Below are 24936 nucleotides of genomic sequence, written 5' to 3'. Positions count from 1 at the left end.
CGAGCGACACCTCTTCTTATCAGTATACAAGTCCTTCCATATAGCAGCCATATCCATGGTAGAGGCCATTGGGGCATTCTGGATGGCCTGGTTGAGGACCAGCAGTAAACAGCAAGTTGTGCCTGAGATTCTGGATGATGTCCCATGTTCCAGGAACAATCTATTTGGAGACAAGGTCAGTGAAACTGTCACCCAGATTAAGGAGCAGCATGCAGCCATCCAACTTTTGTCAGCAGGGACTGACCAGCCTTCCATTTCCAGGTGACTTTACTTCATTTTTAAGCATTCCTTCTTTCAGAGATGCCCCTTCTGCCTGCGTCAGAGATATCTTATGCCTGCATTGTTGCAGAAGCTACTTATAGCTTGAGGGTATACTCTTGAGAGGTGTCAGCCTAAACCACTGTAGCAGTCTCAACCCAAACCAGGCCCTAGTTTTTGATGAACCTCATACTGCAGGACCCAACATCTCTGATAGGGGGGAGGATCCAGTTGTTCCTCAACATGTGGAGGAAGATCACCAAGTACCGGTGGGTTCTCAAAACTGTGATTACCATTTACACTTATCTTGTATCCCAGCATTTCACCATTATTTAGCCTTCGATCCAGACTGGTCTCACTCAACCTCACTTCATCTCAAGGTGGCATTGCTTCTCAGCCAGAAAGTGAGAGAGTCTGTCCCTCCTGATGAATTTGGAAAGGAGCTCTATTCCCACTATATTATTTTCCCTAAGAAATCTGAGGGATTGAGACCTATCCTGATCTACAAAGACTAAACATGGGGTTGTTGAGAGAGAAATTCAAGATAAACACCCTCCTCACCATCCTGCCCTTCTTCCAACTGAAAGAATGGATGTGTACTTTGGATCTGAAGGATGCATATGCTCACAACCCTATTCATCTGTCTTACTGGAAATGCCTCAGATTTGTGGTGTAAACAGTGCACTAAAAAGTTCTTCCCTTTGCCTCTCAGTGACTCCAAGGATCTTCATGAAATGCCTGGCAGTAGCTGTAGCACAATTTCATCATCAGGGGTTTTATGTTTTCTCTTACCTTGACAACTGGCTGATAATGGCACCTTCTCAAGTTGGGGAGCTGGACTCCTAGCAGAAGAAGATCCAACTATTTCAGTCACTAGGGGGCCTGGAGCATCTAGTTAAATTAGCCGGCTATAGATGGGTATGCATACAGGCTTCCTTCAAACTCAGGGGATTTGGTCAACAATGGAACATCTGCTAAAGATTATCCTCTTACCAACAACCAAGTGGCAATGTTCTACATAAACAACCAAGGAGGCACAAGGTCGGACCCTGTATTGGGAATCTCAGAAAATTTTGGAGTGGGCTCTCAGTCACAGGGCTTCTCTTCAAGCAACCTTCCTGGAGTATCCAGCACATTGGCGGATCATCTCAGCAGAGGTTTTTGACCCCACAAGTGGTCCTGATCCAAAATGTGGTGAACAGACAATTTGACGTTTGGCATTGACCATCAAATGACTTGTTTAAATTGGAAATTGACAGAAAAGTTGATAAACTTTGCTCCATTCTTCAAAGAAAAATCAGATCCACTCCAAATGCTTTTCTGCTCAAGTGGGTTGCAGAACTACTGTATGCATTTCTTCCCTTTCCATTAGTGGTGAGGATGGTGCATGCCTTATTCTCATTGACCCAGCATGGCCGAGATATGCATGTTTCTTCTACCTCATCAAGTTGTCAGTCCATCCTCTGAACCCCCTGGGAACCAACCTAGCCCTAGTAACACAGTGTTAGGAAAGTGGACCTTGAACCGAGGCAAGGTTGTTGCCATCCCCAGTGGTAGGCTCCTGGAGGTCCTCATCGTTGGCGAGGTAGAATGGGAGGGAAAGCCCAACGGGAGCTTCACCTATGTCAACCCTCGTTCCCCGCAGGTTGAGCCCTTGGGTACCGGGGCCAACAGGACTTAGGCGCAGGCCTTCCCAGCAATGCCAGGGGGCAAGTAGATGAAGCGACGATGAGGTCCAACAGAGGAGGCTGGCGTCGGACAGGCAGCACAAGGCCACAGGTGGGGAGCTGGATACCAGGCAAGGAGACATGGCAGGCAGAGTTCAAGCAGAGTTAAGTACCAGGCAAAGAGTCAGGGCAGGTGGAGTTCAAGCAGAGTCGAGTACCAGGCAGAGAGTCAGAACCGAGAGCACCATCCAAGGGAGCGAGGAGAGGGCAGAAACTGGAGACAGGAACAAGGTGGTGGAACTGAGGATCTGGAGCGAAGCAGGGTGAAGATGAACACAGGAATGCAGACAACTTGCACTCTACCGGAGAGCAGGACCCATTGCTGAGGCGAATTGAGAGCAGAGATGCAGGGTATAAATACCCTGTTAGGCTGACATCATCAATCCGGGCCGTGGGGAACTTTCCCGCCACTGGCCCTTTAAATCCTGCACTTTGGCACGCGTGCCTAGGGGGACGACCACGAGGAGCAGGAGTTGGCAGCATCCTGGGTGCCACCAGGGCAGGCCGCGAGCGGCGTCTGAGGCTAGGAGTGGCGGCTGAGTCAGGTCTCCAGCTGACGCAGGCGAGGGAGCCTAGTTGCAGGCTGGTGCGGCTGGGATTCCTAACATACAGGAAGAGGGTGGGTCACCTATGACTTTCACGTTTCCTTTCCTTCAACTTGATGGTATGGATGTTGAATGCTTGGTAGTTTCCTCACTTTCACTATCCAAGGAGGTTGAGGATATTGTGATTTGGCTAGGAAGGTATAGGATTAATTTTATTTGTAGTCTTTATTAGCATTTAAAAAAATATATTCCAAGAAATACTTCTTGTAAAGATGGTAACAAAAAGTATAGAAACCATTACATAAGAAAAATAGATCTAGATTAATAAATCTTTCCATTACTAAAGTCAGTTGTGGTCTTAAATAGAACCATTCTTCTTCTTAGTGTCAAGCAAGCTCTCTGGACCCATTCACCTGTGCTCCAAAACATCTGCTTAGGTACTTGTTCTCTCTTTTCTCATCAGGTCTCAATAAATCATTGACAAAGTACATCTTGGTGTGATCTCCATTCATCCTCTGATATCCAAATTCATGAAGGGCATGTGGCATACAAAGCCTCCGACTGTGAAGTCAATGTTATTATAGCACATTTTAAAACTCCATCATCTCAAAAAAGATATAGTTGCGATGGAGAAGGTTCAGAGAAGAGCAACCAAAATGATAAAGGGGATGGAACAGCTCCCCTATGAGGAAAGGCTGAAGAGGTTAGGGCTGTTCAGCTTGGAGAAGAGATGGCTGAGGGGGGATATGATAGAGGTCTTTAAGATCATGAGAGGTCTTGAACGAGTAGATGTGACTTGGTTATTTACACTTTTGAATAATAGAAGGACTAGGGGGCATTCCATGAAGTTAGCAAGTAGCACATTTAAGACTAATTGGAGAAAATTCTTTTTCACTCAACGCACAATAAAGCTCTGGAATTTGTTGCCAGAGGATGTGGTTAGTGCAGTTAGTGTAGCTGGGTTCAAAAAAGGTTTGGATAAGTTCTTGGAGGAGAAGTTCATTAACGGCTATTAATCAAGTTTACTTAGGGAATAGCCACTGCTATTAATTGCATCAGTAGCATGGGATCTTCTTAGTGTTTGGATAATTGTCAGGTTCTTGTGGCCTGGTTTGGCCTCTGTTGGAAACAGGATGCTGGGCTTGATGGACCTTTGGTCTGACCCAGCATGGCAATTTCTTATGTTCTTATATGATAGAAGTCTATAAAATCTTGATAGGACTAGAATGGGTAAATGTGAATCTGTTATTTACTCTTTTAGATAATATAAGGACTAGGGGGCACTCCATGAAGTTAGCAAGTAGCATATTTAAAACAAATCAGAGAAAATTCTTTTTCTTTCAACAAACAATTATGTTCTGGAATTCATTGCCAGAGGATTTGGTTAAGGCAGATAGCATAGCTGGATTTAAAAAAGATTTGGACACGTTCCTGGAGAAGAAGTCTATAAACTGCTAAGATTTATTTACTATTTGGGTATTTGCCAGGTACTTGTAACTTGAACTGGTAACTTTTGGAAATAGGATGCTGGGTTTGATGGACTCTCAATCTGACCTAATATCGCAATTTCTTATGTTATTATGTTATTAGGATAGATTCCTTATGGTTGTTTAAGTGGAGGGACGAGATGATATGTAATAAATGACCGGAACTAAATAGTGATCAGATCAGGAGACTGGATCCACTGATATTGTTTTAGGGTGTAGATTAATATTTGTGGAATGAAAAATGAGGTCAGGAGAGTGGCTGTGTTTTTGTTTGGATACCTTTTAATAAGCTAGTGAGGCCAAGATCCTCCATGTTACGTTAGAAAATAGCTGTGACGTTTGGAAGGGGTTTCTTTGTAGTAGTTGAAGTTTGTGGATTATAGTGGCCATAGGAATTCAGAGAGTTTATAAAAGGATTCAGAGTGATTATCTGGTGGGCAGTAGATAAGGAAAAGTCTAGGTCCTTCACTGCCTTGGAATTTCAGAACAAGGTAGTCTGCTTTACCTATTTGTTGGGTGGAGACAGGATCTAGAGACTCGTCATGAGTAAAGATAATAGCAACATCTCTACTGTGGCCCATGAGTTGGGGTGTGTGATGTATTTGGTATCCTAGAGGGAAGAGCTGGGCAAGGGTGACAGTGTCACATATCCAAGTCTCATTAAGACAAAAGATATGTAGCTTGAATTCTTCAGTAAGGTTGAGGATGTGGTTTGATTCAATATTTGCTGAGTGAACATTGAAAAAGTCCAAAGAATGCATCAGGAATGTGCAGACTAGATGGGCCTTGTGATCATTACCTGCTGTTAACGTTTTGTTTCTATATTGAATTCAATAATATAGGGTGATATACTGAGCAGGAAATAAAAATCCATATGAATCTCAGGACTGGTTTAAAGACCATCTGATTTCTAGAGATCTTGATTTTAGTCAAAAAAGTATTTGACCTTTTATACGACAGCAGATGAGATGGTGAGGGCAAATATGTTAATGTAATTCCCAGAATACATAGGACAAGCATAGATGATCATTAGCAGTAGGGGAGCAAAAATAAAGTTAGAGATTAGTAGGAAATGCAGTATTGCAGGAAGAAACTAAATAGGCAGACCAGATAGAGGAAGGAGTGTCTAAATACAAAATTCCATTCAAAGCCAGCTAAGTGTGATGGCCTTTGATGAGAGGAGATGCTGTTCACCTACAAAGATAAACTAAACAACTTGTGGACCAATTAAATTATTTATTTTATATGGAATTAACTGTCTTATTCTACAAAATGTAGCCAAAAATTAATGTTTAGTGCCTGCACATTTCAGTTTGTGCTAGTATTTTCCTGCTGTAAATCTGAGAATTCAGTTTTTGAGATAAGACAGCAGTAGTACAGTACCGTGCAGGGTTTCTATTGACCACTGCCATTCTCAGTCCAGTTTCTTGTTACAGTTGTAAGCAATGACTGGTTCTCGTCTTATAGCAGTGACTTTTCACACATTCACACTAACCCCTGAATGTGCATATTAACATATTGTGAAATGCAGGAGTCAGGAAAAAAATAGAACTAGAGGAGAAAAGCTAAAATTATAATACTTCTGTCCTGAGGCATGCAGACAGTTTACATACCATTGTTATGACCTTCACAGAGAAGCTGTAAAAACCTAAACAGATCCCGGGTAAACTCATCATTCTGAAGCACTTTCTCACCTTAAAAAGAGAGGAGGAGTGAAGTCAATAATATTATTAAACATACAATAGGCCAGAGGCAGCATCTTTCACATAATGGATAATCTTGGGAAAGGAACAAAGCATTATCAAAATCAGACTTATGTACAGGGCTTGTTGATTATACCCGGGTTCAATCCCCGGCCTTTCCACCATTACTGAACATACTGCTGGTATGGAAAAATACCAGCAGGCCCCAGAACACAAACCTGGGACCTTGAAGGCCAGATGCCAAAGAAGAAAGCTATAAAACTGTTTGTGCAGGAATTCACAGACACCAGAGACTCAACAGGATGGGGCAGGAGATATCGCAGAGAGTACGCAGCAAATAGTCTGTGGGAAAGAATGCAGGGGGGAGAGAGAGATAAGGGGAGACAAACAACAGCTGAAGACAGCGAAAAAAATGTAGTGGTGTGAAGTAGGGATGTGAATCGTGTCCTCGATCGTCTTAACGATCGATTTCGGCTGGGAGGGGGAGGGAATCGTATTGTTGCCGTTTGGGGGGGTAAAATATCGTGAAAAATCGTGAAAAATCGTGAAAAATCGTGAAAAATCTAAAAATCTAAAAATCGCAAAACCGGCACATTAAAACCCCCTAAAACCCACCCCCGACCCTTTAAATTAAATCCCCCACCCTCCCGAACCCCCCCCAAATGAGTTAAATAACCTGCGGGTCCAGCGGCGGTCCGGAACGGCAGCGGTCCGGAACGGGCTCCTGCTCCTGAATCTTGTTGTCTTCAGCCGGCGCCATTTTCCAAAATGGCGCCGAAAAATGGCGGCGGCCATAGACGAACACGATTGGACGGCAGGAGGTCCTTCCGGACCCCCGCTGGACTTTTGGCAAGTCTCGTGGGGGTCAGGAGGCCCCCCACAAGCTGGCCAAAAGTTCCTGGAGGTCCAGCGGGGGTCAGGGAGCGATTTCCCGCCGCGAATCGTTTTCGTACGGAAAATGGCGCCGGCAGGAGATCGACTGCAGGAGGTCGTTCAGCGAGGGTTCCGGCGCCTCGCTGAACGACCTCCTGCAGTCGATCTCCTGCCGGCGCCATTTTCCGTACGAAAACGATTCGCGGCGGGAAATCGCTCCCTGACCCCCGCTGGACCTCCAGGAACTTTTGGCCAGCTTGTGGGGGGCCTCCTGACCCCCACGAGACTTGCCAAAAGTCCAGCGGGGGGCCGGAAGGACCTCCTGCCGTCCAATCGTGTTCGTCTATGGCCGCCGCCATTTTTCGGCGCCATTTTGGAAAATGGCGCCGGCTGAAGACAACAAGATTCAGGAGCAGGGGCCCGTTCCGGACCGCTGCCGTTCCGGACCGCCGCTGGACCCGCAGGTTATTTAACTCATTTGGGGGGGGGTTGGGGAGGGTGGGGGATTTAATTTAAAGGGTCGGGGGTGGGTTTTTAGGGGGTTTTAGTGTGCTGGCTCACGATTCTAACGATTTATAACGATAAATCGTTAGAATCTCTATTGTATTGTGTTCCATAACGGTTTAAGACGATATTAAAATTATCGGACGATAATTTTAATCGTCCTAAAACGATTCACATCCCTGGTGTGAAGCATGCAAGCAGAAATCAGATAATTAGCTGACTTTGTATTTTTAACCTATATAAGAAAAGCTGGTATGTAATAGGGCTGGCACGGATTCTGTATCCGTTGCAGAGCCCAGCGCTGAGCTCTTTTATTATGTAAGTATACATTATTTTTGCTTCCTGTGTACTTTTTGCTTCCTGGGTATTTATCTGTTTTGTGTATGCATAGTATAGGATTTATAATAAAGATTAATAATTACCAGTAGTATCAGGGTTGTTCTTTTAAACAATTTTACCTCTAAGGAGGGATTTTAAACAGGCTGTACTGAATATGGTTAATGTGATTCATTTCTCAAAATGAGACACATACACATGATCAGCTGAGTAAAACAGTGTGACAGATGGAATTCAGTGAAACACACATACATAGCATTGATTTTAGCTAGTGAGACACACACACACACATTAGGGATGTGCATTCATTTGAAAATGAATACAGAATCTGAACTGAATAAGGCAGCTTTGTTTTGGTTCATTACAATCCAAAATGAATAGTCAGTGCCCCAAAAATGTGAATTTGTTTTCATTTTTGGATACCATTGAAGTCTATGGGGCAAGAAAAAGTGCACTTTTTCTAATATAGACAATCTAATGATGTCACTGAACCCAGACTTCAGGGTGGAGGGGAATAAGAAAGGAAAGAAGGAGCAAGAACAAACAAGATCAAACATTTATTAATGAACCTATATCTAGTTGGCATCTGCATGGATTGACAGTGACTGCCTTAATTTTTTCAATCTGAAAGTGGAAAAAAAACGTTAGCAGCCAAGATTATACTTCACTTCTGTGCTGAAAAGGACAGGGGAAGGTTGTATATTTCTGAAGCTCTCTGAGTCAAAGAAATCGCTGAAAAAACATTCAGGAAAGGATGCTAGGAGAACTTAAAAATGAGATGGGCTCTGGCTTTTCTTTTTCCTCTTGTCACTGTTACTGTAAGCAAATCTTCTGTCTCTTAAGAGTTATAGCACAGCAGTAAATGTAACTCTGTCTGTATCATGAAATATCAAAACTCAACACCCAATTTCCAAATTTAGAAATGGACCATTTTACTAAGTGAATTATTCAAAAAGGATATTTACTGAAAAAAATGTTTAAGGAAAGGGTTGTTAGTTTCATTTAATTTTAACACCGTTGCCACCAAGGTAATTGGTATGATATGGTATCTTATAATCATAAACTAGCCTATAATCATTTTTTATTTTTGGAATGTTCAACAATTATTTTAAATAAGCAAAAATGTTTATTTTATGTTAAAAATATATATTCCCAAAGTTCTATAGAACTATATCCTTATGTATTTTTTAATGTATTTTTTTACATTTAAAAAAAAATTGTTTTCAGAATTCTGAAGAACTATATCCTTGTTTGAAATGTGGCCTCCACTAATTGAACTTCTAAAGCTCTCTTGCTCAAGGATATAGTTCTTCAGAATGTTGAAAACAAAAACAAAAAAAAAAAAACATAAAAAAATCTTCCTGCAAACTATTGCTGCCTTCTTATTCTTCTATTCCTCTAACCAGGGGAACATGTCTTAGGGGACATTTACTAAGCCGTGATATTTTCCCCAAAAGGAGAAAATATTAAAGGCCGGATTAAAAAAACCCAGCATGCTCTGAAATGGGCAAATATGCATGTGGCCAGGTCACGCATGTGTTGCGGGGATTTTCAAACGCTGCAGCCATGCGAGTATCTACAAATATGTGCAGAAGAAAAGGTTCGTCAAAAAGGGGTGGACTGGGGTGGGGTCTGGGCGTGGGAAAGGCATGGGTGGGCCGGGACAACACCATTAAGCACTGTCCCAGTGAAGTGCATACTGGCAGCTTTCCCCTATCCGCCCTGACCCCTAAAACAAAAAAAAAAGTTAGTTAGCAGGGTTTTAGGGGTCAGGGCGGATAGGGGAAAAGGGAGGCATGTGTGTGCAGGTAGCGGATTTTATAACATGTATGCATCGGCGCACAGATGTTATAAAATCATTGCGTCCGTGTGTGCGCGTCGGGAACCACGCGCACATGGATGATCTCGCGCAGGGCTTAAAATTTACCTTTAAGCTGCAGTACTCAATTCTGTGGCTCAGTAAACACCCATGGTATTTTTCCCAGTAGTAAAATATTGTGGGGTAAAGGCCACAAAAAACACACAAAGGTGGCTCCTTTGCCTGGACCTGCCATGATCTTAAAGAGCCATATTTATTCATTTTAAAAACCTATATTCTGGTCATATCCAAATGTTCATGGCAGATAACTTTACTCCTGGGAGAATTCTGCACACAAAAATTTTAAATTCTGCATACCTTATATTTGTTAAAATAACATAATGTACATCACAGTCTTTGAGCAATTAATTTAACATATAATAAAGAAAAGCTATTATTCAAAAATGCAGAATTTTAAATATTTTGCACAGAATTCCCCTAAAAGTCTACTTTAACAGTGTTCCTTCCACCTTTCTCCCTATTCCCCTGGTCAGACCTCTTTCACTCTATCCTCTCAGGCCCCAACTCCTGTGCTGATCTCTTCTCTCCACCTCTAGGCTCAATCCCTTCCACTCTATTTCCATCCTCCAGCCCTCCACTCCCATAGTTTGACCTCTCTCATATACAGCCCTCACACAGGCTCCTTCTGTCCCTCTCATAAACATACACAGGCTCCTACACTCTCTCTCCCACACACAAACATCCCATCATACAGGCTCCTTCTATCTCCTGCACATACACACCCCCTCACACAGGGTTCCTCTCATGCACACATACCCTTTTACACAGGCTCCCTCTGTACCTCTCTCATACACACACACACACACACACATTCTCACACATACTCCATCTGTCTCGTACACACAAACACCCTCACTCAGGCTCTCTCACTCTCTTGCACACACATATATCTCTCTCACACAGGCTTCCTTTCTCTGGCACACAGGCTATCTCTGTCTCTCTCTTCTCACACCGTCACACAGGCTACCTCTATCTTTCTCTTACAGCACACACACACTTGCACACAGGCTCCCTTTTTCTCTCACTCACACACACTCACACAGGCTCCCTGTCTCTAACACATACACACACACACACACACACACTTTCTCTCTCACTCAGGCTCCATCTTTCTCAAACACACCGCCTCTTCACACGGGTTCCCTCTCTCTCTTACACACACTTACACCCCCTCACACAGGCTCCCTTTCTCTAGCACAGAGGCTACCTCTGTCTCTCTTTCTCATACACACACATACACACACACTTGCACACAGGCTCCCTTTCCCTCATATGCACACATACACACAATTCCTCTCTCACATACATCCTCACTCACATACAAGATCCCAATCTCTCACTCACATACATACTCCCTTACAATCACTCCTCATTTATACACTCCCTCACACAGGCTCTCTCTCACACACACACACACACACACACACACACACGCATCCCACAGCACACTTCTCTCTCCCACAGGCTCACAAATGCTGCTTTCTTGCCTCTCATGCTCACAGCCCACTGGTCATTGTTGTTCATCTGCTTTCGGACCACCAGGCTTTCCTCAAAATTCTGCATAGAAAATACAAATTCTGCCACAGGAGGGGAATTCTGCACAAACTCTGTGCTCCACAGTAGCGTAGAATTCCCCCAGGAGTACAGCTTGCACATTCATAATAATAATATATTCAACCGAAATAAAAGCACACAAATTAAATACAAAATATGTGTAAAAACATACATAAAAATAAAAAGATAAGAAATCAAATAAAACAAAATGGACATGCATGCTGCAACATAGCCAAAAGCACCTTAAAATAACTATATTAGCTTTTCCAACTTCCCGCATCATGTGTAAAGCCTCCTGGTGGTCTTGTGAGACTCCTGCTGCCTCCAAAGGTGGCCATAATGTTGAAAATAACAAAAAAAATGTTAAGTTTGTGTGGCAAACACTCCTCCCTACTATCCAACCTTGTCCCTTTGCAATAAAATATTACCTCCAGTAACAACCCTCCTGGCTTTAGATTCCCCTGGACTCTGGATCCACTCCAGCACCCTCAACCCCAGCATACCTTTAAGACCTAGTTGCCTAGTGGGGCTCTGAATGTGCCCTAGACTCCAGGGTTGGCACCATCCCAATTCAAAATGGCGCCAGCCAGCCGTAATACAAGTTATGCCCCTATAATTTAACAGGGAAATAACTTGTATTGCAGCCAGCTGGCGCCATTGTGAATTGAGATGGCACCAGGCGTAGATCCTAGGTGGTGCTCCGGGCCCCACTAGACCACCAGGTCTTAAAGGTATGAGTGAGGAGGTGGGCTTCAACAGTTTGAGAAGTTGAGGAAGTCTAAAGCCAGGGGGGTGTGAAGCTAGAGAGTGGTATTTTATGGAAAAGAGGTAGGGTTGGTAGTGGGGAGGTGTGAGCATGACACAAACTTAACAATTTTTTGTTGTTATTAACATTAGGACTGCCTTTAGAGGCAGTGGGGCCATTGCCTGGGGTCTCATAAAACTCCTGTAGGGGTGTATACACGTTGGGGGTGGGGGGTTGATTGGACCTATATTGCTCTTTAAAAAAAATGACCAGGGGTATCGTGATGTGCAATAGCATCCTGATGCTCCCAGCTCAAGTTAGCTATAATTTCTGAGTTGTAGCTAACTTCCAGGAAAATAGGGGCTGATTTTAAAAGCCTTGTGCATGCAAATCCCAAGAGATACGCGCATGGCCGGACCACACACACACCAAACGAATTTCCAGAGCAGCCCAGCCATGCGCATAGCTCCTGGTACTTGCAAAAGTGCCGGGTTTCTTGAAAGCGGAGGGGCAGGGGCCGGCTGGGACAGTACTATTAGCCGCTGTTCTGGTGAAGTACGCACCAGGAGCCAGCTGGCACGCACAACTTACTTCACCTACTGAACGGAAGTAAGTTACAAAACAAAAATAATTTGATTAGTTAGGTGGGGGAATAGGGGTTGGGGAGGAGAGGAGAGGGGAAAAGGGAAGAAGGATAGGTAGGGGGATAGGGAAGTTCCCTCCCATTCCGCTCCTTTATTGGAGCAGACTAGGAGGGAACTGGGGAAAGCCCGGATCATGTCGCTGCACTTTTTGTTTTTTTACAAAATCCCCCCCCCCCCCTTGCATGCGCCTGTGTGCCCGGGTATTGGATTTTATAACATTCGTGCATGTTATAACATTTGTGTATGTTATAAAATTGCCACATCCTTTTTAAAATTTACCCGATAATGCAGCTTGTGTTTTTTCAGGCAAGCCGCATTATTTTATTTCCATAAAATTTACTAGTAATGAGCTGCTTTGTATGCATTTACAAAGCATTTGCATACAAAGCAGCTCATTATCATTTTTGTGATATTTGGCATAAATAACACACATATTGATAATACTGTGCATTATCCCAGCATTAAAGTGTTTATTGCCTGGTAAATACTTAATGCAGCTTAGTAAATATACCTTTACAATGCTATTCCTCTGCTACTGATGCCTACCTGCAAGTTTCATTTAAAATGAGATAGAAAACCCTATTGACTTTAATGGGAAATGAATGAACAAATGACATGAATAAACAAAACAGATTCTTCTGTTTGAAACAAATAAAATGAATCATTCAATAACCAAATTAATAACTGAAATAATAAATCAAACCAACAATTTATTCTGCACACATTCCTAGCATCCGTACACAATATCATTCCTTATATCACTGACAATCATTCTAGCTGTGTCCATTTTCCTAACCCATGGCTGTGCACAGGTTAGGAAAGTGGACGCTTGTAAAATTGAGTGTCCGTTTTCCTAACCCATCTTTCCTGGGCTTCCACTGTCAAGGAGGCGTTAGGGGCACGGAATTGTCCCTAGCACCTCCTTTTTAGCGTGACCCCTCATTTAAATATTGTATCGCGTTCCCAGGAGAGGTAACTGGACGTGCATTAGGAAAGCAGGCGCTCAACACTGAGCGCCCATTTTCTGTGCATCTTTACTATATTGGCCTGATAGTGCATTAAAAGCTGTACACTCAAACTTACCCCGCTCACGGACGATGACTAGGGATCCAAGGAAAGGAAAAGAAAAGGGAGAGAGAAAAGATTGTCAATCAAAAAGAGCAAAACAACTTTATTAAAATGTTTAATGCACAATTTTATTTATACTTAGCATGCTGGAAGCTACAAAAATACCTCTTTAATTGTCATTCTCTGTCAACCCTTAGTTGACCAATCAAAACTAAATGAACAGACTTGGGCAAGGTGACCTTTCTCCTTAAAAGCTTTTTCTCATTGTTTAAAGGAAATGGCTTTGTTCTTTCTTTGCCAGTTACTTACGGGTTCCTTCCTCAGTCACCATTCCAAGACCCTCTGCCTTATTCTGTCTCTCAAAGGCATTCAAATCCAGGACACTGGAAGCAAAGAAAAGGAGAAGAACTTCATGATGAAAAAGAAAACAAAACAGGGAATATAATGTCTCTGTATCAATCCATGGTGTCACTGCACTTTGAGTATGCGTGCAGTTCTAGTCACCACATCTCCAAAAAGATATTGCGGTAATAGAAAAAGTACAGCGAAGGGCTACAAAAACGATAAAAGGCATGGCTCATCTCATTTATGAAGAAAGGCTTAACAGGTTAGTGATCTTCAGCTTGGAGAAAACATGACTGAAAGGGCATATGATAGAGTTTTATAAAAGCATGAATGGTACAGAATAAGTTAATAGGGAATGATTATTTGCTCAGTCAAAACAATACCAGGGCTAGAGCAGTGGCATACCTAAAGTATTTGGCACCCCTCCCCTCATATATAATTGTAAAATATCCTATACATCGATAAAATATTTCAAAACAGCAGTCACATCAAATAACACCTAATTCTAATTAGGATTTTAAAAATCTCCTGCTCTCCATATCTATCATCCTGTTGTAGACTGGGGACTAGCATGCACACACACAAAATCCTCCCCCACTCTCTCTCTCTCTCTCTCACACACACACACACACACACATATACATGCTTGGTGAGAGACAGAAGGAGCATGTATGTGTGAGAGACACACACACACTCACACTTTCTCTGTGTGTGTCTCTCACACACACACATACACGCTTCCTCTATCTCTCTCTCTCTATCACACACACTTATATACACACAAATGCTTCCTCTGTGTGTCTCTCTCTCACACATTAACACACACACATGCAGACAAAAACTGAATTGGAAACCACAAGAAGCCAGATTCTGTATGCAGTACAACAATGGAAAAGCAGATCATCACTATTCCTCAAAATAATACAATCAAGAAATACAAATCAATCAGAATAGTAATACCATACTAATAAATATACATATAAAAACAGCTGATGAATAGAATTAGCAAACACTAATAACATATTTCAAAACAGCAGACATATCACTTCCAATAATTAAAACTAATAAGGATAAAAAAAATCTCCCGCTCTCCACACTTGGGAACTTTAGATTTTTTAGTCATCCGATTCCTGACATTGTCGTGGATTGGAGGAGAATGCACAAACTTTAACCCCTCTCACATGGATATATATAGGCATACATGCGCAGGCACAGGCACTCTCTCACAGACACCTATGCAGTCACAGATACTCTTTCACAGAAACCCACAGAGGCACTCATAGACACATACACACATAGGCCCACTTATAAACACACACACAGGGACACCCTCACACACACAGGCGCCCTCTCATACACACACACACAGACACACCTTCACTCACACACACTCACACACATACACACAGTCACCCTCTCATACTCATACTCAGGCACATATACACATCCCCTCTCATGCACATACACACAGGCACCCTCTCACACACACGCATCCTCACACACACACACACACACACACCCCTCTTATACACAGGCACTCACACTCACAGGACCACTCTCGCTCTCTCACACACATTTTAGACCTCTTCTTCAGCCACTGGCTGCACAGCAAGGCCTCTTCTTCTGCCACCAGCTCCGGGGAAATGCCAGAGGTACCATAGGGCTCAAATGCCAGGGGCACCACAGGGTTTCTTCATCTGCTTCTGGCTAGGAGGAAACCACAGGACCACTTCTTTCACTGCAGGACCTCACTTTTGCTGGCGGGGAGTGGGAACCCCGCCAACACATCACTTCTCCACACTCCTTGCCACCCTCTTTGTACACCACTGGGCTAAAGGACATTCATATAATCAACTGGTAATAGATTTAAATAAAATATTAAAAACATATTGTTTCAGTTTACGAACAAGTAAGCTAAAGAATTTGTTGACAGATAACGTGGTCTAGGTTGGAGGTATAGCTGAGTTTAAAAATAGTTTATTTAATTTATTTATTATTACAACTTAATCAGTTGCTATATCAAGGAAGCACTGATAGCCACTTACATCAGAACTAAAATTAGTTTCTGGCCAAGTTTCTGGAGGACAGGCACATAAACCATTATTACTAAGATAGTCATGTGCCTCCACTTCATACTTCTGGGAGCGAGCAAAATGAAATGGATTTTTTTATGAGGATGTGTTAATTTCTTCCAAGTGAGCAAAACTGGCCACTATCAGAGACAGGATAATGGTCTTGATGGGTTATTGGCTTTTCTCAACATAGCACCACTTATGATCTTGGGGGAAATTTGATAAAAGTCTTCCTAAATTAGGCAGCACATAAATTACATCCATTTTCAACTCAAGGCAGACACACACACAATTACATCTGGTAAAATGTGTGTAGAAATGTTTCTTGAAAATTTACATGCGATTACTTGGAAATCCAAATGTGAGTATGTAAGTCCAAACTGCTGCCCAACTCCATCCCCAGGAATGCCTCTGCTCAGTCCATGTAAACTTATGTGCAAAAAGGCAGTATATGTGCATACGTTTACCCACATATTAGGTGAGCAATTTTGTAAAAGGCCATGTCTAAATTTGAGAGTTGACTGGTTAAATCTTGTCAGTTAAAAAGTGGCCCCTTCTGACTGGGCAACCTTAACTGGCAAAATGTGCAAGGTTTAGCCAGTTAAAAATGCATGGGCTTAGGGGGAGGAAGGTAAGTGGATAGCACTGATTTTCAGCACCATTTGCTTAACTTGGCTGGGCAAATCTAGGTGTTGCAATATTGGGTACCAGGTCGGGAGGAGGCTAAGACTGTGTCTTCTACTCAGCTCATGTAGGGGACCTATTGGGGTTCATAGTTGCTGGGAGGTTGGAGAACAGAGGACTATGAAAGTTGAGGCAAATGGGGAAACTAATCAGAGAATATTCTTTTTCACTCAACGCACAATTACTCTGGAATTTGTTGCCAGAGGATGTGGTTAGTGCAGTTAGTGGATCTGTGTTTAAAAAAGGTTTGGATAAGTTCCTGGAGGAGAAGTCATTACCTGCTATTAATCGAGATGTCTTAGAAAATAGCCACTGCTATTACTAGCATCAGTAGCATAGGATCGACTTAGTTTTTGGGTACTTGCCAGGTACTTGCAGCCTGTACTGGCCACTGTTGGAAACAGGATGCTGGGCTTGATGGACCCTTGGTCTGACCCAGTATGGCAATTTCTTATGTTTCTGTGTAAGGGTATTTTTAATGGAGGGAGGGGGGATACCTTCCAGACAATGTTGCATTTTATAATGCAAGTCGAGAAAGGGAAATCAAGAGAGGTGACAGCCGCCAAACCACTTTTATCTTTTAAAACATGATGGACAAGAAGGAGAGAGGATCAGGGTTTACCCTTTTGTTTCATTAATATTGGGCAGCTGGGAGAGAGAGGGGATTCCCACCTTTATTTATGACTTGTAGGATAGCTGAATAACATTCTTAGGCTGGAGGCATGTAACACACAGACTCCAGTCTTCTTAACAAATTCTATGTTATTTACCCTTATCAGCATACAGATTGGTAGACTGCTTACCTCCAGCAGTGTACTTCCACCATTACCTTAATACAAAGATGTATTCAGGAGCTCTTTCTCCTGGAGATACAGGCCTCCTGATCCCAGCTGGTCTCCACCTCTTATCCTGCCCACCGAGCTCTCTCCCTCTATGGGTTGTAAGGTGGACCAGGCATCTAGTCTGGTTCCGTACAGGTTAAAGAGGAGTCAGCTTGAACCCATTGAGAAAGCATCTTCACTCACCCTGGATTCAATCCAAGAAAGTGGCTCTACTCCCCAATACACTCTTTCTGGCCTTCTGCCGGCTAGATTCTTGATTGGGGCTATAGGGTCATGCTCCCCCCTTGCTAGGGTTACCCCAAATACACCATTGCCACCATCCACTGCACCCTTTGCCCAATGTCCACCCTCAGTCCTGCAAGTGAGTCCATTTGTTGCTCCGTGTTTTAGTCCTTCCCAGGCCGGATTCTTTCGATATTATTTGGGAGATCCTGTGGTGGCTTCCACTCTTTCCCAACTTTAATTATGGCATCTTCTGATTCCTCTGTGCTGTCTTCACCTGCAGTGCCGCTTTCTGGCCATTATGATGTGGTTAGATCTGGGTACTGTACAGCACCTCCCTCTGGGCTTTTTGCAGCACCTTTCTTAGGTCTCCCTGCATCTGGTCACATGGCAGGGCCTCCATCTGGCTTCTCTTCCATGCCTCCATCCAGCCTCTCTGCAGTGCCTGCATCTTGTCCCTCTACAGGGACTTTGCTTGGCTTCTCTGCAGCGCCTCTCTCTGGCTCCTCTGCAGTGTCTTCCTCAGGTCAGTGTATGCAGCTTCCTTCAGGCCACTTGAAACTTCCTCCTTCTAGGCAGTCTGTGTTGCCTCTTTCAGGCCAAGTTGTAAAGCTCCACCATGATCTCTCTTTCATCACATTCACAGTCAGTATAGGTTCATTCATCTGGCATTCATTCTTTTCACTTGCATTCATTTCTGCCTGCTCTTGCAATTCTGGCTTGTCTTTTGCCATCTGTACCAGTGGTGTATTCAATGGTTCCATTCTAGGGTTTTTGGTCACACCGTCTACACAGGCTCTGCTCTGTCTCCAGCACATTTGTTCTTTTCTTCCCCTGCACCTTTGTCCTTTTGAAAGGGAATGACCCCATCAAGTGATGCAAGCTGCTGTTGGCCTTCCTCTGCTTTCAGCTTTACTTCTGACAGATAAGCAGCTAAGAGCACAGTGCTTACTTTCTATAAGGCACAGACAAAGGTACTCTGGCTCTTTACAAGGCATTCTTGCAGTTGCATCTGTCCTTCTACATAGAAACATAGAAATGACAGCAGAAAAAGACCAAACAGCCCATCCAGTCTGCCCAGCAAGCTCCCACACTTATTTTCCCATACTTATCTGTTTCACCAACCTCCAAGTTTAGGGCCCTTGTTGGCAACTGTTTGATTCGAGTTTCCTGCCACCCCCTGCCATTGATGCAGAGAGCAATGTTGGAGTTGCATCCAAGATGAAGCATAAGGCTTAATGGTTAAGGGTAGTAACTGTTGCATCAAGCAAGCTATCCTGATGCTTGTTTACCCAGACTGCACAGATCAATGTCTTGTTGGATGTTGTATGAATGTAAATCCTCTTTTCCACATTCCCCCTGCAATTGAAGCAGAGAGCAATGCTGTTTATGCATTCAAAGTGAAGTATCAGGCTTAATTGGTTTAGGGTAGTAACCACCGCAATAAGCAAGCTACCCCCACGCTTATTTGTTTTCTCAGACTGTGTAGTTCAGTCCTTGTTGGTTGTTGTTTGAATGCAAATCCTCTTTTCCACATTTCCCCTTGCCATTGAAGCAGAGAGCAATGTTGGAGTTGCATTAACCATGTGAAGGCTTCTTGAGCAAGGGTAGTAATCACCAGGTAGTAACCACCATTCCAGCAAGCCACCCCCATGGCTCTTCTCTTCATTCCCATCCTCTAGCCTTTATGGATCCACAGTGTTTATCCCATGCCTCTTTGAAATCCTTCACAGTTTTAGTCTTCACCACTTCCTCCGGAAGGGAATTCCAGGCATCCACCACCCTCTCCGTGAAGAAATACTTCTTGACATTGGTTCTGAGTCTTCCTCCCTGGAGTTTCAAATTGTGACCCCTAGTTCTACTGATTTTTTTTCCCAACGGAAAAGGTTTGTTGTTGACCATGGATCATTAAAACCTTTCAAGTATCTGAAAGCCTGCATCACATTACCCCTGCTCCTCCTCTCCTCCAGGGTATACTTATTTAGGTTCTTCAATCTCTCCTCATAAGTCATTTTATGAAGTCCATCCATCTTTTTGGTCACCCTTCTCTGGACCACCTCCATCCAGTCTCTGTCCCTTTGGAGATACAGTCTCAGAACTGAACACAGTACTCCAGATGAGGCCTCACCAAGGCCCTGTACAAGGGGATCATCACTTCCTTTCTCTTACTAGATATTTCTCTCTCTATGCAGCCCAGCATTCTTCTAGCTTTAGCTATCACTTTGTCACATTGTTTTGCCGACCAGATCATTAGACACTATCACCCCAAGGTCTCTCTCCTGCTTGCACATCAGCCCTTCACCCTCCATCAAATACAGGCATTTCCTCATAGGGGAGACGTTCCATGCCCTTTATCATTTTGGTTGCCCTTCTCTGTACCTTCTCCAGTGCAACTATATCTTTTTTGAGATGTGGTGACCAGAATTGCACCCAATACTCAAGTAGGCCGATGCAATATTTATTTATTTAGCGGCTTTTCTATACTGACATTAGTGGGAACATCATGTCGGTTTACATCAAACTATAGGTAGAAAGTACAATGAACAGGGGAGGGGAATGGGATTACAGAGAACAATAACTTGCATAATGGGTTACATGGTAGAGGAGGGAATGAAAGAGAAGCGCAAGAAACAGTTTAACAATAACTTAACAGTTTAAACTGGAAGCATAATATAGTTGCAGTGAGTTTGGGGGGGAAATGTCCTAATCTGGGAATGCCTGTTTGAAGAGCCAGGTTTTTAGCTTCTTCTTGAATTTGATGGTGTATGGCTCAAGGTGGAGATTAGGGGGTAGTGTGTTCCAACGGGTGGGGCCTGCAATGGAGATGGCTCGTTCCCTAATATTGGAGAGGTGTGCATACTTAAGGGAAGGGGTGTGGAGGGTACCTTTACAGGTTGCTCTGGTGGGGCAGATGGATTGTATGAATTGGAATGGCTTGTCGAGCCAGCTGGAGTTGTGATTGTAGATGGATTTGTGTATGATGGTGAGTGTTTTGTAGAGGATGCAGGATGGGATCGGGAGCCAATGGAGGTCCTTAAGGATAGGGGTTATGTGGTCGGATTTACGGGCATGTGTGATGATTCTGGCGACGGCATTCTGCAGCATTTGGAGTGGTTTTATAGTGGAGTAAGGGAGGTCTAGAAATAGGGAGGTACAGTAGTCTAATTTGGCAGAGAGGGTCGCTTGTATGAAAGTGCGGAGATCATGGGTATGAAGTAATGGTTTGAGTTTTTCATAACTTTGAGCTTGTAGTAGCCTTCCTTTAGAATGGAGCTGATGTGTTTTTTCCAGTTTAAGTGCTGGTCAATCTGGACACCAAGGTCTCGTACTAAGGGCTGTGAGGAGATGACATTGAATGCAGGGTCGCTGGAGAGTGCAGGCTTAAGATGTTGGGGGTTGGAGATAAAGAGCAGTTTAGTCTTAGTCGAATTGATGGCCAGATGGAAATTTGTGAGTAAGGAGTTATTAGAGGCACGACATTTCTCCCAGAATTTTAGGGATTGGGAGATGGATTCTTGTATTGGTAAAATAATTTGTACATCATCCGCGTAGATGTAGAATTTAAGGCCAAGGTCAGACAGGAGCTGGCAGAGGGGAATTAGGTAAATATTGAAGAGGGTAGAAGAGAGGGAGGAGCCTTGGGGAACTCCTTGGGTGAGGCAGAAATGTGAAGATTCTGAGTTACCTATTTTGTCAGAGAATTGTCTGTTAGCCAGATACGATTTAAACCAAAGTAAGGCTGAGCCTGTGATGCCAATGTCTGATAGGCGGGAGAGGAGGAGATTATGGCTTATTGTATCGAAAGCGGCGGAGATGTCAAGGAGGGCAAGTAAGAAGGCAATGACCTTGATCTAGGCCTATGAGGAGGGAGTCAGTGAGGGTGAGGAGAAGGGTTTCAGTGTTGAGGTGTTTACGGAAGCCAAAGTGTGAGAGGTGAAGGATATTGTTGCTATCTAGGTAATCCGTAAGTTGGGAGTTGACCACCTTTTCCATGATTTTGGCAATGAGAGGGAGGTTCGAGATAGGGCAATAGTTAGCCGGGTCTGTGGGATCCAGGGAGGGTTTTTTGAGGAGGGGTTTGACGACTGCATGCTTGAGGGTGTTAGGGACTGTGCCGAGGGAGAGGGAGCAGTTAATGATATCTGTTAGGGGTTTGGTGATAGTATTGGGAGGGCTTTGTTGGGGATGGTGTCAGAGGGGTGAATTGCAGGTTTAATCTTTTTGAGAATAGATTCAATTTCCTTGGATGAGGTGAGGTCAAGGGATTCAAGGTTGGCTTTGGCAGAGGATTGGGAGATATGTGAAGGGGAGTCATGGAGGGGGAGTTTTGTGAGGGGGGTGTCGTGGCGAGGAATCTGAGGAGGGTGATTGCTATTTTATTGTGGAAGAAGAGGGAGAGTTCCTCACATTTACTACTAGCATCATTGTTGGCGATGGAAGGGGGGGAGGACTTAGTGAGATCAGCGACATAGGTGAACAGGTCTTTGGGGCTGAATTTGAATTCATGAATTTTGGCAGCATAGAAGTCACGTTTGGTCTTGAGGATGGAGAGTCTATAGGAGTGCATGGTAGATTTGTAGATGGCAGCTTGCTGAGGGTGGGGTCTTTGCGCCAAATTCTCTCTCTCTGTCTAAGGTTGTATTTCATTCTTTTTAATTCCAGTGTGTACCATGTTTTTTTATTTTTATGTGCTGGGAGTATGTTGCGGGTAGTGAGGGGGCATAATTCATTTACTATGTGTGAAGGCTCACCGCCCGTGCTGCCCTGGGTGCCGCTCTTCTGCCTCTGGTTCAGGCCCCTCGCGAGTCCTGGATATTCCTGGAGTCCGTCAGTCACACAGGACTCCCTTGGTTCAGGTCTCCGCAGGCCCTGGTTTTGCTGGGCTTCTGGGTTCTCTTTGTATGGAGTGGGGTTGAAGCAGTCCCCCAACCCCCAAAGAGGTTCCTCAAAGTATTTTTATAAAGCAGAGTAGCTGAATCTGTTACATTGGCTCAGTCCCCTCAGGAGCTGAACAAATGACCCTGCCCCCGCTCTCCAGCATTCTAATCCCTTAGCACATGTGCTGGAGCAAAGGTACCGTTTGAGCCCCCCCGGCTCTCCAGTTCACCAGCAAACACCCCTGCCCTAACTTCCCTTAGGGTACAGGTTATCCGTTTCCCTTTTCTGGCCAGGCTGTACCCATGAGACAGCTGGAGGATTCCTCTCCCCCGGAACCTACCTCCATTTCCTTCTCCCTTTGCTTCCTGGCACTGGCTTTTTCTGGCCACTGCCGCTACCTAGGCACGCCCTCTTCCTCTAGCTCCCTAGGCTCACCTGTGTGACTCATTAGTCCAAGTCTGCCACCTGCTCTCCTCCAGGCTCTCTCTACAGGTCAGGTGGTGGTTCTAGGAACCTGGGATTTGTAGTTTCTCGCCGTCACCTGCTCCCCCTGCTGGCTGGCTCTAGTATTACCAGCCGCCTTATGGTATCTTATCCATTCCTGCTCCCGGCAGCGCTGCACTACATCACACTACGTCAGTGGTGAGGTTGTGCCAGGAGGTGAGGGTGGCTTCAGGGGAGGAACAGTCAAGTTTGGTCAGGGACATGTTGAGAGCTGAGATAAGGTTCTCAGTGGAGCAGTGTTTTCTGAAGACAATTGTATTGCTGTGAGAGTTATTGCAGATAGTAGGGGCAGTCATGGAGAGGAGAGCATTGATATGGTAGTGGTCGGACCAAGGTACTGGGGTGCATGTGGGGGTATTGGGGAAAAGATGCCAGAGTTAATGAATATAAGATCAAGAGTGTGCCCAGCTTTGTGGGTGGGCGAGGCGATGAGCTATTTAAAGCTGATGGCCTGGAGTGAGTTAAGGAAGGTTTCACAGGAAGAGGAGAGGGGAGTGGCGTCGATGTGGAGATTGAAATCTCCTAGGATGATTGCTGGGGTGTCGGTTAATTTGTCGGCTATGAATTCTATGATGGAGGAAGGGTTGTGCTCCAGGAGGCCGAGTGGTGCATAAATGAGGAAGATTTGCAGTTCAGGGGATTTGAACAGGTCAGTTTCGAGTCTGGGCGGAGTATCAATTGTCAGAGGTTGGATTTTGAGGTGCTTTTTGACTGCAAGGAGAAGACCTCCACCACTTTTATTTTTAGGTCTGGGGATAGAGAGTATATCATATGTGAGGGTGGGGAGTTGATTAAGGAGGACAGTATCAGAATCCTGGAGCCATATTTCTGTGATGGCACAGATTTCAGGCTTGCAGTCTAGAAGTAGATCGTTGAGGATATGAGTTTTTTTGGAGAGAGATTGAGCATTGAATAGGACTAAAGAGAGGGTCGTAAGGCCTAGTAGCTGAGTTAGGGGTGAGGTAAGGATGGGGAGCAGGGCTTTGCGATGGGCTGGCGGGTTGATGAAGGGGAGGAGAGGAGGTCTGTGGAACGGGAGATGGATACGGGGGATCGGGAATGTAGTCATGTTAGGACTTGTGTGGGGGACCTGACTCGCTGCGGGCCATGGAAAAAGACAGGGGGGAGAGGCTGGAGGTGGGCGCAGTTATTGGGTGCAGTATGTTGGAGGAAATTGTATCAGAAAGACTGAGGTGGTGAGCTAAAGCAATAAGTATCAAGAGGATGCTGGTTGCACTGGTAGTCTGAATTACAGAGGGGAGGGCAGTGCAGAGGAACAATTATCTGAATTACAATATGAATAGCAATACAGTACCATAGTTATCAGAGTTGCAGTAAGAGAGGCAGAATAGTTGTACAATTGTATGTATTACCTTAGGATCTGCAAAGTATACAGACACGCTGGAATGAAATTGCTGTAGTGGTGCTGAGTTCCAGGGGAACAGTGTGTGCACCAGAGTCAGGAGGCACAGGGGGGAAGTTAGCGGTCACAATCACTGAGTCAGTTAGTGGCAGTTAGTAGTTGGCTGTTACGATGTCGACAGCTTGCCTGGTGCTTTTAAAGGGCCTCCCTTCACCGGATGTGAGGTACCCAGAGAGGGCGGTCCGATTGCGTCATGCAGCTGAGTTGAGCTGCGACCTGGGACTTACTTCACATAGTTTCACTATTTAAATGTGAATGCGATTGCCAAAACTTTTAATCAAAGGCTGCATAGTTGTGTTCAGTGGTTGCTCGCTTTCTGGATAGGTTTTTTGCATGTAAATAGACTTTGAAAATTGCTATGATATATGCTACTTTTACATACAAAACTCCTTTGAAAATTCTCTTCAAAAACTATTTTCAATTGGTCAAAAGCTCTATGTGCCTTGGAGGTCCATATGAAGACAGTGAGCTTCCTTAGTATGGATATCAACAGAAACATGATGAACTTCAATATAAATTGCAGGTAGAAATTGGTGAATACTACTTAACACTGGATATCTCAGATACTTTAGGTAGTCTTCCAATCTCAGGCAGTTTGCATTTTCCCAGGGTTTATCTTTAACCATTTGGCTGAAAGGATATA

General features: G+C 44.1%; 1 protein-coding gene across 1 annotated transcript in view; it reads right to left on the bottom strand.

Annotated features, from left to right (window-relative positions):
• Positions 1–24936, bottom strand: part of RYR3 (ryanodine receptor 3) — a 1291138-nt gene that overhangs the window by 233496 nt on the left and 1032706 nt on the right. Inside the window, 3 exon segments of the mRNA XM_029600192.1 lie at positions 5631–5711; positions 13339–13356; positions 13633–13706. Coding sequence (XP_029456052.1) covers positions 5631–5711; positions 13339–13356; positions 13633–13706 — 173 coding nt within the window.

This window comes from Rhinatrema bivittatum, chromosome 4 (assembly GCF_901001135.1).
Source record: "Rhinatrema bivittatum chromosome 4, aRhiBiv1.1, whole genome shotgun sequence".
Classification (NCBI taxonomy): Eukaryota; Metazoa; Chordata; class Amphibia; order Gymnophiona; family Rhinatrematidae; genus Rhinatrema; species Rhinatrema bivittatum.
The sequence above is the reverse complement of the archived record's forward strand: the minus strand, read 5'-3'. Positions and strand labels throughout refer to the sequence as shown.